General features: G+C 36.2%; 1 protein-coding gene across 4 annotated transcripts in view; it reads right to left on the bottom strand.

Annotated features, from left to right (window-relative positions):
• Nucleotides 1–18,457, bottom strand: part of LOC137629529 (unconventional myosin-IXb-like) — a 123,879-nt gene that overhangs the window by 62,798 nt on the left and 42,624 nt on the right. For all 4 annotated transcript variants that reach the window (XM_068360951.1, XM_068360944.1, XM_068360925.1 and 1 more), the window contains exons 7-12: nucleotides 9,818–10,008; nucleotides 7,686–7,861; nucleotides 7,170–7,370; nucleotides 5,715–5,850; nucleotides 5,055–5,253; nucleotides 1,640–1,721 (exon numbers count right to left, since the gene is read on the bottom strand). In XM_068360951.1, coding sequence (XP_068217052.1) covers nucleotides 1,640–1,721; nucleotides 5,055–5,253; nucleotides 5,715–5,850; nucleotides 7,170–7,370; nucleotides 7,686–7,861; nucleotides 9,818–10,008 — 985 coding nt within the window. The remainder of the gene's footprint in view (nucleotides 1–1,639; nucleotides 1,722–5,054; nucleotides 5,254–5,714; nucleotides 5,851–7,169; nucleotides 7,371–7,685; nucleotides 7,862–9,817; nucleotides 10,009–18,457) is intronic.

Consider the following 18,457-nt stretch of genomic DNA (forward strand, 5'->3'; position numbering starts at 1 on the left):
ATCACATAATTTTTTCTATATCACTGTCTGGCAGAACTGCTATCACCTTTGTTAAAACTTTTCATCCCCAAAATAAAACATACTGAATTACACTTCATAGACATTTTGACTACTGAGAGAACAAACAAAAAGGCCACTTTTATAGCCTTTTATTTTCACTTATGATTCAAATGTCCTGATGTCACAAAATATACATGGCTAGCTGCAATCTATCAATTATTCTGTAATATGTTTTCCTTTCTTATTCAACTAACACTATGCCTTTAACCCTTTTTCTCCCAATGGACGTACTGGTACGTTTCACAAAACTCATCCCTTTACCCCCATGGACGTACCGGTACGTCCTTGCAAAAAAACTCCTATTTACATTTTCTTTGGCATATTTTTGATAATTTTTTGAGAAACATCAGGCATTTTCCAAGAGAATGAGACCAACCTGACATCTCTATGACAAAAATTAAGGCTGTTAGAGCAATTTAAAAAAAATATACTGCAAAATGTGCTTGGAAAAAAATTAACCCCTGGGGGTTAAGGGTTGGAAAGTTCCAAATTGCCTGGGGGTAAAAGGGTTAAAATTCCCACAATCATCTTTATCCCTTTTACAGGTTTATTCAACTCGATCAAAGTTATCTTTGGAACCTTTCCATCATCCAGCGATACCTTACACCAGTGACCAGTCACTCAAATCACACTATCACCAATACACTGCAGCATCTAAACTATAATCAAGTCGACTCTTTTGTCTTCCCTTTCTTCCCTGTCCTGATCAACATTGTTTTATGTCAAACAGTCACTTCCACAAGCATTCTCTGCCTTACAATAACCAATAAAAATCATTCAGTTTTCTCTTCAATCCTCTTCATTCAATAAATCTTGTAAATACTAACTATACGGACTCCGCACTCATTTCTCATCCTGTGATGATTTGTTCATTAAACTTATTTATTTTTCAGTTTTTCAGAAGAAACATTTAGTAATTGGCCTCTTTTTTTATTACTTAATCTATTCTTAACTCTCTATCCATACTTATGCATGTCTGTTAGTGATCTTATTTATTATGGAACTTCCTAATAGAGAAATGCTACAATGGTCTCATCTCTTTTCATTGATTATTTTGAATAGTTAGAAATACATACAGTATTATAAAAATGAAGTATAAAAACATCTGGAAAATCAGTTGTATTTATTATTACTCCCTGATAGCACCCATGATGCAGTTTCAATATAACAGCCTAACTTCCCTCAAACACCTAAAAAAAATTGTATTGTTTGAAGGTTTTTCATTAAAGAAGCAAATTTTCTTCAAAATAGTAACTTTAAATTCCTATAATTACTAACAAATGAGAAAGCTAGTGGAATATCTCCATTTTCTGCAAATACTGTAATGAAAAATTGTCCTCAAGCTTTGATAAATTAGTAAATGGAAAATATATGGAAACCAAACACTAACATGGTAACTAATTCACATAAAATTTAAGGTATTACAAAAAAAAATGTACCTCCAACTACAGTGCCCAACTGCAAATGATACTTAAAAACATTTCTATTACTTTAAACATACAGACACAAACATACTGAAGTACGGTAATGTTGCAGTAAATATTATCGACTTGACAACAACTTTGAAAAAAAAACTTACTTCTGTGTATTTTCAATGGCAGCAAGAATTCTCGAGTTGTCTATGTTGATTTTCTGTTTTGTCTTCCTGTGGTCATCGAGCCCTGGAAGTAAAAAGGATACACTATTGACAAAACTTGTCAAATGCAGACTTCTGTAACAAAGGAGCAATGATTTTCATGTACATATAATGATGAATTAAGAAAATGCAATGCTATTTTAATGTTCTGTACCAAATGAAATTAATTTCTAATTAAAGTATGCATATATGATTGCAAGTAAAATTACAAAATGAAAGACTATGGAACTTAAAAATTTTCATTAACAAAACAAATTATTTCTATACTCACCCAATATTCATAATGCATCTCTCTCCTGAAGCTTGGCTTCATATCAACATTTATTATTATTTTTATTATTATTACTTGCTAAGATACTGTACTGGTTGCAGACACAGAAGAGAAGCTTGGCCGATTAGTGACAGAATTTGGAAGAGTGTGTGAGAGAAGGAAGTTGAGAGTTAATGTGGGTAAGAGTAAGGTTATGAGATGTACGAGAAGGGAAGGTGGTGCAAGGTTGAATGTCATGTTGCATGGAGAGTTACTTGAGGAGGTGGATCAGTTTAAGTACTTGGGGTCTGTTGTTGCAGCAAATGGTGGAGTGGAAGCAGATATACGTCAGAGAGTGAATGAAGGTTGCAAAGTGTTGGGGGCAGTTAAGGGAGTAGTAAAAAATAGAGGGTTGGGCATGAATGTAAAGAGAGTTCTATATGAGAAAGTGATTGTACCAACTGTGATGTATGGATCAGAGTTGTGGGGAATGAAAGTGATGGAGAGACAGAAATTGAATGTGTTTGAGATGAAGTGTCTAAGGAGTATGGCTGGTGTATCTCGAGTAGATAGGGTTAGGAACGAAGTGGTGAGAGTGAGAACGGGTGTAAGAAATGAGTTAGCAGCTAGAGTGGATATGAATGTGTTGAGGTGGTTTGGCCATGTTGAGAGAATGGAAAATGGCTGTCTGCTAAAGAAGGTGATGAATGCAAGAGTTGATGGGAGAAGTACAGGAGGAAGGCCAAGGTTTGGGTGGATGGATGGAGTGAAGGAAGCTCTGGGTGATAGGAGGATAGATGTGAGAGGCAAGAGAGCGTGCTAGAAATAGGAATGAATGGCGAGCAATTGTGACGTAGTTCCGGTAGGCCCTGGTGCTTCCTCCGATGCCTTAGATGACCGCGGAGGTAGCAGCAGTAGGGGATTCAGCATTATGAAGCTTCATCTGTGGTGGATAACGGGGGAGGGTGGGCTGTGGCACCCTAGCAGTACCAGCTGAACTCGGTTGAGTCCCTGGTTAGGCTGGGAGGAACGTAGAGAGTAGAGGTCCCCTTTTTTGTTTTTGTTTCTTTGTTGATGTCGGCTACCCCCCAAAATTGGGGGAAGTGCCTTGGTATATGTATGTATGTACTTGCTAAGCTACAACCCTAGTTGGAAAAAGCAGGATGCTATAAGCACAAGGGCTCCAACAGGGAAAAATAGCAGTGAGGAAATGAAATAAGAAATTAAGCTACTAAAGAAGTTTAATTACAATAACATTAAAACAAATCTTAAACATATAAACTATAAGAATATCAAAATAACAAGAAGGAAAACAGATAGAATAGTGCACCCGAGTGTACCCTCTAACCTAAGACAGTGGAAGGCCAAGAAAAAAAAAATCTAGTTTTCTTTCCTTTCAATAGGCTTGATATTGAAAAAATCTGGCAGTTAATGGCAATAACACTGGCTTAGTTATGTCAAAACTTCAGTTCTCTCTTCAGTTTCCGTCAGTATCCATGTGCATCCCGCTCCAGATTGAGTTTTTCTTTTTAGTTATTAGTGATAAGAGATGTAAATGAGTCTTCAGGCAAAGGCAGTGATTCGCTCTTAACCTGCCCTGTTTCGAACAGTAGCCTAACTCCAAGTTTTGCCGAGCGGTTCCAGTGGACCAGTCTGCAAGGGTTCTGACTGCGCACTGACCTGACGGAATTAATTACTCTAAATGAGCCTGGTAGTCTCAACTTACTTCAGGTCCTTTCATTGCAAAACCTTCCCATTTCTGTGATACGACTGGATACCAAGATAGAAGACTGAGCTGGTAGACTGAATACTTATATCTCTACGTTCGCTGAAGTAGGTGCTCATGATCAGAATTACATCTTAAAAGTGAAGACTGTGGCCTTCTGAGATTTCACAAAAGAAGCTAAGAAGTTTAGAGCTTTTGAAGCTCATTATCAAAACTTGATTTGTGCTGTATTCAAGTTTGGTGCTTGCGTGTCATTATCATGATCATGCTATAATATGCTAGAAAGCACAGTCTTCTCTGGATCTCCCCTTGAACTAAAACCAAATTTTCTCTGGCACTTTGAACTTTTAATTTAGTCACCAACCATAGAAACATACTGGTCCATAAAAGGACATGCTAGGCCTTCGCACTTCTCACAGCGGCTATTTAAATCACAATGCTGTTCCCGACAAGAGACATGCAGTACAGTACTTAATAACAAATCCAGAAGACATCTTTGAACAAACTAAAAAAAAAAAAAATTGAACACTCCGGGGTTTAGGGCTGTTATCAAACCAAAGGCAGTACTAAGGTTCCGTGGAATGCCCAAGAAGAAGGTTCTTGCCACTAATAGCCAGATTGTCTCATCTCTTTATTAGAGGAGTAAGTTTATTCAAAGGAGAGAAAAACAGGAATTTTTATAGTTTTATAGTCTCGGGTAGTGTCATAGCCTCTGTGCCAAGGTGTACCACTGTGGTGGGTTAGAGTTCTCTTGCTTGAGGGTACACTCGGGCATGCTATTCTATCTTGTTTCTCTTCCTCTGTTTTTATGACGTTTTTATAATTTACTCGGTTGAGTCCCTTGTCAGGCTGGGAGGAACGTAGAAAGTAGAGGTCCCCTTTTTTGTTTTTGTTTCATTTGTTGATGTCGGCTACCCCCCAAAATTGGGGGAAGCGCCTTGGTATAGGTGTGTACGTATGTATGTATAATAGATCTAATTTAATTTTAATAATAATCTAAAAATATTTCATTTTGATTGTTACTACTTCTCTTGTAGTTTTATTTATTTCCTTGATTCCTTTCCTCACAGGGCTATTTTTCCCTGCTGGGGCCCTTGGACTTATAGCATCATTCTTTTCCAACTAGGGTTATAGCTTAGCTAATAATAATAATAATAATAATAATAACAGTATAGGTTCTGTGGAACAACCAAAAAATATTTTCTTGCCAGTAACATCTTTATTAGACGCGTAAGTTTATTGAAAGGAAAGACAACAGGAATTTTTATACTTTAAGGGCTAAATATCGATAAAATGGAACTTTTAGAGAGCAGCAATATGAATATCAGGAGAGATATATAAAAATAATGGGTACATTTCAGCAATTCAAACAAACAACTTACCTTTTCTTTTAGCATACTTCAGTGCTGCACCATGGAAAGCACTCACAGCACGGAAAAATGCCCTTAATATAGACCATCTAAACACGGCCACGGGATCTGCCCCAGCTACCTCGCGAACGGTGCTGTATCGACTGTTCTTGAGAACGCAAATGAGTTCGGGACGCATGAGATCCAAGTTCTTTTCCTTGAAATCGCTTATCTGAAATGAGTTTTTTAATTAATGAACAACTAATGATGGAGGAAAAATATTCATTGGTATCATTATAAAACCAGCATGTTTTATAAAGATGTCACTAATGTTCTTTCTTTTGAAGAGCAATGAATAAGACACAAGACCAATGTTAAAAGTCATTTAAAGGTTTAAATGTTTAAAGGCCGCTCATGAATGGCAGAGGCAAGGGACAGTGACATTCCCCTATCTAGCAGGACAATGCCCTGAAGACTGACCATATGATCAGCGCCCAAGGCCCCTATCCACCCAAGCTAGGACCAAGGAGGGCCAATCAATGGCTGCTGATAACTCAGAATATAGGAAGGTGAGGTTGCAGCGACCAAAGCAACTAACAAGTTTGGGCGGGACTTGAACCCCAGTCTGGCAAATGGCCACCAAAACCCTTAACTAGAACTAAATGGATATAATCGAATGCGACATCCACTGACCTGATATTTGACTTTTCCCGCATAATGTTTGATGATGAAAGCCTGCTCTCGTCTCTGAGGGATTTCGTAATATTTGTTATCCTTGTGTACGGTGTTCACCTTCTGCAGAAAGGAGTCAATGGTGGCACCGGGGAAACTGAAAAAATCACAAAAAAGAGGTTTTAAAATTTCTAAACTTTCAACAGGGCTTCACAAGCCACTCGAAGTTGGAAAACCCAGGCTTATATGGCTGAAGACTATGAAACGTGACATGGAAGATAATGAATGCAGAGGTATTGAATTAAAAGATCAAGATAGAGACGACTGGTGAAATCTAACTGAGGACTTTTGCGTCGATAGGCGTAGGAGGTGATGATAATGATGATGAACATTTCTAATGTTACGTAACAGCAAAACAAAGATAGAGTGCTATCTTATGATAAAAACACTAAATTCACAAAGGCTAGCAACCACAGTTTAGATTTCAGTTTCTACACCGAAACCTAGCATATAGCAATGTGTTCAAAAAGGCTAATAGGAACCAGTGACCCCCAGATGGAAACAGATAAAACCTGAAGATGATAAAGAAAATAATACATGAAGCTCGGTAGAAGAAATTTTAGGCGATGGTAGTAAACAAAAGGCTGGCTGGATTACGTTATTTTAAATTTACAAACTAATTGAATTTGCAATCAGACTTTCGGAACGGAGACCTATCGGGAGGCATGAGACCATATGTGCATAATCTATGTTAACTTTAGAAAGGTGTCTTCTGCTTATTCACTTGAAAGGAGTTTCCTTATAGTGTGTCTGAAATAGCACCACCATTTTCTTTTATAACTCATGTTCCAATGTTTTTTGTTGTTTTCTTGGTTATATATTTAATTCTGTTTCTCTTACTTGAAGTGTATATTGAAGTACAATTAATTTAGTATTTGATATTTACAAGTCATCATATTTATGAGTGTGAATTTTATAACTATTTTTGCTTAATGTAAGTCTCATTATGTTTACTTAAGAATTTAGTTCTAATAAAATCAGAGGTTTTAAGAAAAACATGGTGTTTCCTTGGAGCCCAATGCTCTCCTTTTTCCATACCTTCCTGTACGATGTGGGCTTAAATAATCCCCCACAATCTAAAATGTAGAACAGGGAACCTTCCATCAAATACATAAAATGCTCCAACGTTCCACACTACAGAAAAAGTATTGAGTAATCTAAATGACATTCTAAATTAGCTTTAGTGTCTCCATATTCACATTAAACAAGCTTCATAAATTTCAAAAGATTTACTTTTCCAGATGACATAGTTTTATTTAGTGAATAATGGGATGAATTGCATAAGGTGATAGAAGATTTGAACGTAGAAAGGAGAATTATAAGACTGAAAATGAATATGAGTAAACCTAAGATGTTCAATGAAAATACAGAGACTATAAATAAGGTTTATGGACAAACGTCTAGAGAGAAACTCACCTGCACTGGTCATCTAGAACACACAGAAGACCATTTGGCTTTCCTTCAATAAGTGCCAGACAATCAATATTGTCTTCAAAGTCTATGTTTTTCCAGGTGATGCCTTCTCTCCTGTATTCCTCCTGTTCATATTCAAACACATGTAGGTTGAAGTAGTGCTGAAGGTGTTCGTTTGCAAAATTGATACAAAACTGCTCAAACCTGAAAATAGAAAGATTAGCCATTATTATTATTATTAGCCAAGCTACAACACTAGTTGGAAAAGCAGGATACTATAAGCCCAAGGGCTGCAACAGGGATAATAGCCCAGTGATGAAAGGAAATGAATAAGCTACACAAGTAGCAATGAATAACCTATGTCAAAATATTCAAAGATCAGTAATAAAAAAAATTATAGACAAATATTTAACAGTATTGATACTAAATAATACAAAATTTGTTCTATTAAATATATAGTTTCATAATTTTCTTCCCTCCATATCAACTCAGTAAGGAAATCGACATGAAAAGTCTCACCTATTGCTATGGCCAAAATCTTCAAAGCCAAAGATATCAAGGACTCCAATTGAATTTCCGTTATACTCATTGGCTGTTTCCTTCAAGGTAATGAGTGAGTAGTTGACCTGCAGTACAATCCAGTCAAACAATGCCCCATACAGACACTTGGCTAATGCGTCTCGTGCCGCAACAGCCTGAAGTAGAAATGATGAAGTCAGCATTAGCTTAAGTTTATTCATCCATATTTCATGCATAAATAAGTTTAGAGATGCAAAGGACAGTGACGATGCCCTAGAGACTGACCGTATATACATATGATCAGCCTCGAGACCCACTCTTCACCAAAGCTAGGGCCAGGGAGGGTCAGGCAATGGCTGCTGACTCAGCAGGTGAGGTTGCAGACACTACAAGAAACCACCCACTTTGAACGGGTCTCCTGAGATGTTTAGTTTAGCTTCAAAGTTCATCTGTCACTGTTACTGTTTAATTTTAGTCTTTAATTCTCCAACTAAAAGAATCCTTATCTGCCAGAATTATGATTCAAAGACAACTTAATAAATTTCCCAAGTGATTAAAAATAGAAATAAAATCAATTTTACGCCCAAAAGAGGCCATTTGGCATTCATCAATCAGTTTATGAAATCTATCATCAAAATATATCATGTCCAAAGCTATAACCACCATAAAAATAAAATCATCAAGTTCAGAATTTTGACATGATGAAATCTGTAATATTTGGGCATTACTAGAGAGAATTTGATAAGAGTAGAAGCGAAGAAAATAGTCTTATAACCTAAACGGTACCATCTTCTTCCACACCGTTATCCCTACATTAAGGGGTAGGTTGTCTGAGAGACCCTCTCCGATGCCTTCAATCGAAGGCATCTTCTTCCACCAAACCTCTTCTCTCCATATCATCCTGCACCTTATCTCTCCATCTAATTCTCTGCCTCCCTCTTGCTCTTCTCCCCCTAACAGGTTCCTCCCAACCCTTCTTTAATCACTCAACCTAAATGGTATGTAAGTCGCCAAAGCCTTAAATGATGCTGGAAGTTAGAATATAAAAACCTCAAATGGTACTCTTAACTACCGGTCTGTTAAAACTGTATTCTGGGTTCGTGGTTACATTAAAACTGTTTTAAAAGGTAAAGCACACATTCAAAAACATATTGGGTATTCTACTAGGGTAACAAAAACTATTTCACATCTAAATGAAGGGGATACTACAATTCTGAAAGTTAAGCAATTGAATTTAAGTAGGAATATCTCACTTGACCAAGAGTTTCTTTATCGCAAACTTTTTAGTTTGTAACAAAAAACCAGAGTTGTATTACAAATGATAATTTCAGCAAATCATTATCATTATTACTATTATTATTAGCTAAGCTAAGCTACAACCCTAGTTGGAAAAGCAGGATGCTATAAGCCTATGGCTCCAGGGAAAAATAGCCCAGTGAGGAAAGGAAACATGTAAATAAATCTAAACTACAGTAGAAGTAGATGATGAATGGAGAAGTATTGAATTAATAGCTCAAGATTGAGATGACTGGCGAAATCTAACCGAGGCCCTTTGCGTCAATAGGTGTAGGAGATGATGATGACGATGATGATAAGTAATGAATAATGAATATAAAAGATGAATAACATTAAAATAGAACTGTAAGGGAAATCTATTTGTGTTATACAAAAACTTCTAGGCTATGATAATGCCTTTTGAAATATTTTATTAATTTAGAACTACAGTAAAACTATAGACATGAATTATTGAAGTGCGTACTGTACTTCATTAACCCTTTTACCCCCAAAGGACGTACTGGTACGTTTCACAAAAGCCATCCCTTTACCCCCATGGACGTACCGGTACGTCCTTGCAAAAAAAATGCTATAAAATTTTTTTTTTCATATTTTTGATAATTTTTTGAGAAAATTCAGGCATTTTCCAAGAGAATGAGACCAACCTGACCTCTCTATGACAAAAATTAAGGCTGTTAGAGCAATTTAAAAAAATATATACTGCAAAATGTGCTGGGGAAAAAATAACCCCTTGGGGGTTAAGGGTTGGAAATTTCCAAATAGCCTGGGGGTAAAAGGGTTAAAAAAAAATTAATTTTATGGGGTAAAAGAAGGGAAAGGTCTCGCAGATCACTTACCTCCGGCAGACGATAGTGCATGACTAGAATTTCTCCTGATACTCGTGCCTTCTTTGAAGTGAGTGCATTCATGAGCGTGTCCTCAGACACCCCAAGCAATGACGATATCAAGTTCACTTGCTCAGGATTACGAACCAACACCGATTCATCATGATGGTAGGTGGATTTCTTTGGTTGAAATTCTATATTACCTGCATGAGAAAATGAAATGATCAGTTGTATACATTTTAAGTTGACTTTATGGATAAGATAAATTCATATAACAATTTTTTTTTCTTTTTAAGGATAAATAAATACCGTCAAGATGAAACACCGAGATGAAAAATGTTAAATATGTGGGTACATAGCATTCTTAAATTCCATTCAAGAAGGTTTCTTTACCAAATTCCTGACATGCACATGCTAAAACTGTATTTATCATGTCAAAACAGAATAAAAAAAAACATCCACAAAGTACAAAATTTGTAATGACTGTTTCCCATATTTTAAGTCTTGACTTAATAGTTCAAAGAAAAAAAAATATTCATAGCAAACCTCTTAAGAATGTACAGGATTAACTTTAGCTAAATCTGTGGATATTTTAGCCAAATGATACAAAAAATATAAAGTACCTTTTCCAGACAAGAACATAAGAGCAGACCTTTTTGTAGTTTTCTTCCAAAACTATCATTTGTATCAAGGCAAACAAATCAACAGTCTGTACTGAATAGAAACCCAAGTTACCATTATCTTTGTGATATTTCAATATGGTCTTGTACCGTACAGCATATTTTTTACGATAGTAACAATTCTAATTATGCAGAAAACATTCAAAAGAATACAAATGCTGCAAAAGCCTATTGCATATAAAATTTACTTGTATTTCCAGGGCACAACCATCAACCTTCTGCTTTACACATTTTCTTTGGTCTAGCCTCTCAAGTCAAGTTAAGCAGAAGACACAAAACTGCAAATTTTTTTTTTTTTTTTTTTGGGGGGGGGGGAGAAAGGCAATCTTCTGCCATATCTCAAAATAACCTGCACAGTAGGACGTATCCTGCAATTAATACCTGACGGGCTATCAACATTAGAGCCTATGTCACGTGTGAGGTGGGGCGATCAAAACCAAACAGAAACAGTCACTCTCTGAGAAGGTAATGTCCTTTATACGTATCATTTCCCGATTATTACATACCTTTGCTTCACAGATACAGTGTGGCTATTGAAAGGCTATGACAACTGAAGACTAGCAAGTTTCTAGTATAATTCCCCTGCTGATAGATGTGAGATTGCATAAAGGTGATAAAACAAGCCATGCTACCTAGAATCAACTTTGGGTAAAGCTATAATTTAAGAATACATTGAACAATGCATTTTCACCTGTTTATCTGTTCTTTAGAAAAGCATCAATATAGGAATCTGTTCTTTAGAAAAGCATTAATATATGAATTAATGCCTCATTACCATTAAGCATAAGGTAAAACCAAAATACACCAATTTAGAGAAACATAGATGATGCCATGTAAACAATGATGTCAACAAAGATGGATAATTTATGGACGATAGATGAACTGCCTGACATTGCAGGCATTGATTAAGAATAATTGGATGACATCACATCACTGATGAGTGACATCCACCAAGAAGATTTAAGGTTGTGACAAACTAATTCAACTGGTCAATTACTTCAACTAATAGCCTTTATCAATAATTCACACACAAATACTATTAATTAATGCATCATAAGAGATTAGGCTATGTAAGTCAGGTGGTTATCTCAGTATATTTTGGGGGAATCTCTCTAAATATGCTTTGAGACCTTTCATCTTGTATCCATTATCTAGTGTTCTAAACCTTCAATGCTATGTTTCTAGAACGTATCCTAAGTTTTCTAACCAAAACACTGGTTTATGAAATCTATCTCGCTCCATTGTTATATGACCCAACTGGTAGTCATGGTAGCAGCATTGAATGTACACAGCATTAGCTGTTAACAGCATAGGATGGATGGATGGAGTGAAGAAATCTCTGGGTGATCGGAAGATATATGGGAGAGGCAAGAGAGCTTGCTAGAAATAGGAATGAATGGTGAGCAAGTGTGACGCAGTTCCGGTACGCCCTGCTGCTTCCTCCACTCGCCTTGGTGGCCGCGGAGGTAGCAGCAGTAAGGGACTCGGCTTGTGAAACTTCATTTGTGGTGGTTAACATGGGCGGGTGGGCTGTGGCACCCTAACAGTACTAGCCAAACTCGGCTGAATCCCTCGTCAGGCTGGGAGGAGCGGAGAGAGAAAAAGTCTCCTTTTGTTCCCTTGTTTTGGTGTATGCTACCCCCCTAAAATTGGGGGAAGTGCCTTGGTAAATATATAAAATAGACAGCATTAATATGGACTATTCATACTAAATTATAACTTACATATATATTTAATATATTGTTAACTAAAGCATTATTTTTCTTATACATAATAATCAGAGTTCGTTTAATAATTTCTATTCCGCATCCTATGGAAGTTCAATGTCATTCTATGTTAGTTAACTATCCCATGAGGGCATTTCAATGTTTCATTATGCTATTAGAGCAAGTTGCAGTAACCACCCTTCTAAATCTTCACACATTAGATCATTAATACAAACTAAAGCTGTATTTTCTTGTCATATGTATCTTACATAAGAGATTTTAATAAAATCACATAAGTACTGTACTGTACACATATTTCTCACATGGGGTCATCACTTACAATATGCCCCACATGTGGTACAATTTAAGGAGGTTTTGATATAAATAATAAAAGACTTCTACCAAACAATAGTAAAATCATTTCTACATCCTATTTTGTTGCAGTAATCTTATGTTTCTACTCATTATCTAACTAGCATCTTTGTAGATAAAGAGTGAAAATAACTAGGGTTGAATGTTACTTTGATTCTACAACTTTATCAACATTTTCAAGATCTTAATCTCACATGAACTCAAAGGAAATGTATGGCATTGTTGTTCAATATCAAATTTTTAATACATCTTATTTCTCATTCTTTCACAGTAAGACTGAAGAACTTCCTTTCTTCACCAGCTGTAGACTAGGCATGTAAAATATCCTAAGGCTTGTATTTTGTAAGAAGAGACTACTTTCGGTAAATAATAACCATAAAATATGCCAGCTACAGATTATAAAATTACATAAAAAATAAGTGTTTGTTCGATAAATATAAAATACTGGAATAATATTCATTTCACTGTTTAGTAAATGATAAACATAATATAACAAGCTGCTACTGTACTAAAAACAGTAAATCTATTTCCCATCGAATACTGAAAAGTTTAAATGTCACCCAATTATCAGTTTTTAAGCAAGTTTTATGAATTTCTCTATTGCTTAATAGCTCAAAGAAGTATATTTAAAAAAAAACAAATCATCTTGATATACTGTACAGACATCTTGCTAGGCAAAACTTACTACCATATTCTATGCACTCAGACTAAAGAAGTTTGGTAGCCCCAAGTCAGAATATATACTGTTAATGATGAAGACACAGACCATTCTCTTTTCTATCTTTATATATAAGATTTTCAAACACATATAATGACCATATGAAATCCTGTCAAGTGAGTGACTATACCATGAATTTAGCACTCCCTCTCTTTTAATCATCATCTCTCACGCCTATTAACGCAAAGAGCCGCTGTTAGATTTCGCCAGTCGTCTCTATCTTGTGCTTTTAAATCAATACTTCTCCATTCATCATCATCTACTCCATGCTTCATAGTCCTCAGCCATGTAGGCCTGGGTCTTCCAACTCTTCTAGAGCCTTGTGGAGCCCAGCTAAACATTTAGTGATCTAATCCTTCTTATGGAATGCGAAGAGCATACCCAAACCATCTCCATCAACACCTCACCCTGATCTCATCCCTCTCGTTTAAATATAGTTAAATATTGTAATCACATACAGTATTGCTGTTTTTCATTTCCGCATATCTTATAGGTACACTCACAAAAATCTTTATAATGAGAGAGAGATCTTCACGAAAGTAGGAACAGATCTTGCATCCACCTATTTACCAGAGTATAAGACAAGCGTAAGTAAACTGGCGTGTTTTTTTTTTTTCATAACCTTACCGGCAATCGTAATTTTATAACCAAACGACTATCATTTTCTACCCTCTTTCACATGAAGCTTTATGTCATTATCTGTTTTAGCTTTTACATAACAGTATAAAACTATCAAGATAAAACTATCGATAAAAAGTCCATTGAATCGTTTGATTGAAGTTGGTATACAAGTGTATTTTCCATATCTTAATTTGAATCAAAATAGTAGTGTCTTTCCAACTATTTCTGGAGTAAAGTACTAATGGTTGACCATTCGCTTGGGAGCTGCCAGCAGATAGAAGTCCTTATCGTAACACTACTCGGATGCGAAGTATAATACGGATGTACCTGAAGCTGTGAATGCAAAGAACCCACACATACGCGTAAAGTGTGTGGAATACATTACTGTAATTGTAAGAATATATTCCAGCTACTGAATTTCAATAAAACAAAAGGGATTTTGTTTGCCCACAGGCAAATGCTGTAAAAAGAAAGTGAAAACACTCAAAACAGGTCAAAGGCAGCATTAACATTTAGGTAAAAGGACATAATATCGTGCACTTAGCAAAAAACAAGAAGAAAATAACTGTATGATGCCCAAGGTGGAATGATGATCACCAGTTATAAGGGCAAAAATTTTGGGTACACCTTCAGAAAGTAACAGGCAACAAGTCTTACTAATTCTACTGGGACAATTTTGGTCTTCAAAACATTAAAAAATCATGTCAATGAATAGCTTATTAAATTCAAATTAGTTCGGATTAAATTTAAGAAATGATAAATGAACAGAGAGAGAGAGAGAGAGAGAGAGAGAGAGAGAGAGAGAGAGAGAGAGAGAGAGAGAGAGAGAGAGAGAGAGAGAGAGAGAGAGAGAATTGTAGCATTAACTACAATTTTTCTTGATAGAGAGAGAGAGAGAGAGAGAGAGAGAGAGAGAGAGAGAGAGAGAGAGAGAGAGAGAGAGAGAGAGAGACCTGTAGCATTAACTGAATATATTCCTTTCTGTTCCCTTTACAAATAAAACAATTTTTTATGCTTTTGCATTGTGCGATTTGAATATTAGGCAATGCATAAGATAAAATGTGACAATAACAAAGGATTTAAATCACTCATTCTCTGTAGAATTCATGCTCCAATCGGGTACCATCGAATTAGTTGAGGGGTTCAAATTGGAAACACGGGGAACACACCGAAATTCAACTGTCTTATGAAATACAGAAATGCAAGAAAAAAAATGACTGTTTACATCATGTACAAATGCAAACACCAATATAATAAAATAATCAAGGATAAACTAAACACTTCAAACGTTTACACACCAGTTTTACTTCCATATTGTATAAATGGATGAGTGATAATCTGGAAAACAAGAGAAATCACACTGTGTAGACCATCATTTCAAATCTAGACACGGACGTTTTCAGTCTTTCTATTACCATTATATCAACTTCTACAGTAATATCCAACTTCAATATACCATACAAATGATTTTACACTGAACACCTTCAACACTCATTGAACACAAAGCCAAAGGGTTGTGGTGCACATAAATTGTTCATCAATGTTCTCAGGTTTGTTCAAAACCATTGAAAAAGTCATATTGTGAGAAATTTTTCAAATGGTTTGACAAAAGCTATTGAAACAAAGGGCATTCTGAATTTAAACAACCTTGTTACAGGTAACTACTAGGGCTGGCAGATGAGACTTCTCGCCTCAGTAACTACAATTGGAATAACTTTTCTTTTTGCTATATAATATAAATTGGTCGAGTCCGCTGGAGTTGTGGGTAACTTGTTACTCAATGATCAATTTCCATGTAATCTAACCACTTCATTTAAGGTTGTCAAAAACTTAATATCAAGAATCCCCCATTAAGTAATTGCAAAAAAATTAATAGCTTAATCAATGGGCTTCAGAAATAAAAAATCATCAAAAATAATATTTCTGTAAAAAAAATTTTGTAATTTCAATGTAATAATCTTTTATTCCTATACTCACTCGATGTTCACATAGCTACTTTTCTAAAAGCTTGATTTATGAACATTTACCCACAACATAATAATGTCACACTAGCATCTAGTGGCAAGAGGCGAAACAGTGACGCACCAAGGCTATTTGTTATTTCAGTCTCGATGTCAAAACTATTACTTATTGACATCACAAGTCAGTTGGGAGGAGGATGGCGAGTACAAAAACTACTAATCTTTTCATGAAAATTCCCTTTACTTCTATGAACCTACCATGATGTTCATATTGTTGACTCCCACAGACTGATGAGGTGGGACACCAGTAAAGGAAAGAGATAGTGTACTTATAGAATTAAATGCTTCACTACAATGGCGTACATTGTGCGTTTAAACATGCCCGGTACAATATTCTATAACGTACCATATAAATCACTTGCAAATATAAACCATGCTTAAGTTGAAATTATTCGTTTATCCTATCAATGAGTACAACATATAGTCATATATGACATTTAATGATATTCTACTAAAAATATCTCTTCCCCTTCCTTCCTTCTTTAGCCTTTGGGATTCTAGTCTTCATTATTGACTGTGCATGAGCTACTTTAGTGTTTTCATGTTACCATGTATAATCTCACCAGTCTCTTTAGCCGATGGTGACATTCCCTACATGAGACATTGCTCACTCACACCCGGCCGACACCTGCCAGCTTAAGGGATGTAGCTATTCTCGCATCTCGGCACACCACCGAGACTTGCAATTCTATTTATTTGTGATTACGTGAAGGTGATTCTAGTGTCTTTCTATGTTGACGTACGTGATAGAATCACAAAGAAAGGATTTTCGCAAGTGTCTCTGTTGGTGGTGGGGTGAGCTGTGAGGATAGCTACATCGCTGAGCTCGGGTGGTGTCAAGAGGGAATTGAGATTTACAATTGGTTAAAGTGTGCGGTGTGATTATGCATGGCAATACAAAAACACATTAAAATACCCCTTACACAATCAAGAATAAATGCTAGAACTAAAGTCTTTATTGGTTGCCTAAAGATAGGAGGGGCTAAAATCAAAAGAAGGAGCTATTCTTAGTAAAATATCCTTGGATGTCATATACATCCATGTTGTATTCTTTGATAAGGTAAACGAACCATTTTAAATTTCATGTGATTTACATTTGTAAATGACATCTTGTACAACATGCATCATTGTACCTGGCATGTTTTGAAGTACACAGTAAATCTGTGTAGTGAAAGGGTGAATATAGTTGTTTTTATTTCCCTTACCAGTGTAAAAACTAACTTGGTAGAAGACTAGTAGTGGTCAATTTAGTTTAGGAAAGGGAATTCTTCTGCAGTGTTCCAGGACACTTTAGACTCTGGGGAGCTTCTCTTGTCAGGGCCTTGGCCTTTCTCACCAAAAAGAGCCTGCTTCTAAACTCCTGAACACTGACGTTTGTACTATGATCATACTGAAACTATTGTATTCCCTAACCCTACTATGTACACATAAAACTATAGTATTTGTTAAACCTTGCTTAAGTACAGTATATCTTCTGCTGCTACTGTAAAGCCCAGTAACCAATAATCCACACCCTAGATCAATAACGCATGGCAAGGACCAAGGAGGCTCTCCAATGAGCTGCTTTCAACAACAATCTGAAGACAATTTACCGGTGAATTTAAAAGAGGCATCTTCTCTGACACTTTGAGCTCTGATCTCAGCCTGTTTCAAGCCCTGATGCAGAGGGGTATGGGCATGGTGGAACTGGGGGAAAATGATGCAAGGAATAGAAATAGAAGGAAACAGTTGACTCAACCAGCCAACCCTGAAATACAGTGGGATTAATAACGATGAAAGGAGAAGAAAGTTTCAAGCTGGTCGTCTATGCTCCTGCAAGTAAATTATCGGCGAATAGAGCAACGCCGACATGCCATTCTAAGAGAGAGACGTTGTATTTATTTCATTTCACAAACTAAGTTCCTCACTGGCCCCCTGATCTTAATCGTCCTCAAAGTAAATCAACAGAGCTCACACTGGACAAACGAGAAATTCTCTGGGTCCTGGCCCTTGAACACTTCTTAGAAAGGCATTATTGGAAACCTCCCCGCCTGGGGATCTGCTGAACTGAGGTCCGAGACCCACTCAAACTCAATAGTTTCTTGTTTTAACCTCACCATCCTTGTGAGGAATTGGGGGTGCCTATAGGTCCACCTGTTGAGTCATCAAGAGCCATTACCTGGCCATCCCTCATCCTAGCTTGGGTGGAGAGGGCGCTATGGTGCTGATCATATGTATATATGGTTAGTCTCTAGGGCATTGTCACTGTCCCTTTACTTCTGCCATTCATGAGCGATCTTTAAACATCAGAATTTTCATAATGAAATTTATTTGGAACATCAGAATTTTCATAATGAAATTTCTTATTTTTATACTCGGCTGATGCTCATATTGTTTCGCTATCAACACTTAGCTTATATCGATGTTTACCCCTGAAACTAAAAAATTTTGTGTTTTATTTCATTCCAATAGTCTTTATTCGCCATACTAATGAGTATAGTCTAAGTAAAGGGTTCAAGATGAAATAATTGACATAACTAAAATCTTTGTCAATA

Source organism: Palaemon carinicauda, chromosome 2 (genome assembly GCF_036898095.1).
Source record: "Palaemon carinicauda isolate YSFRI2023 chromosome 2, ASM3689809v2, whole genome shotgun sequence".
In the NCBI taxonomy this organism is placed as follows: domain Eukaryota; kingdom Metazoa; phylum Arthropoda; class Malacostraca; order Decapoda; family Palaemonidae; genus Palaemon; species Palaemon carinicauda.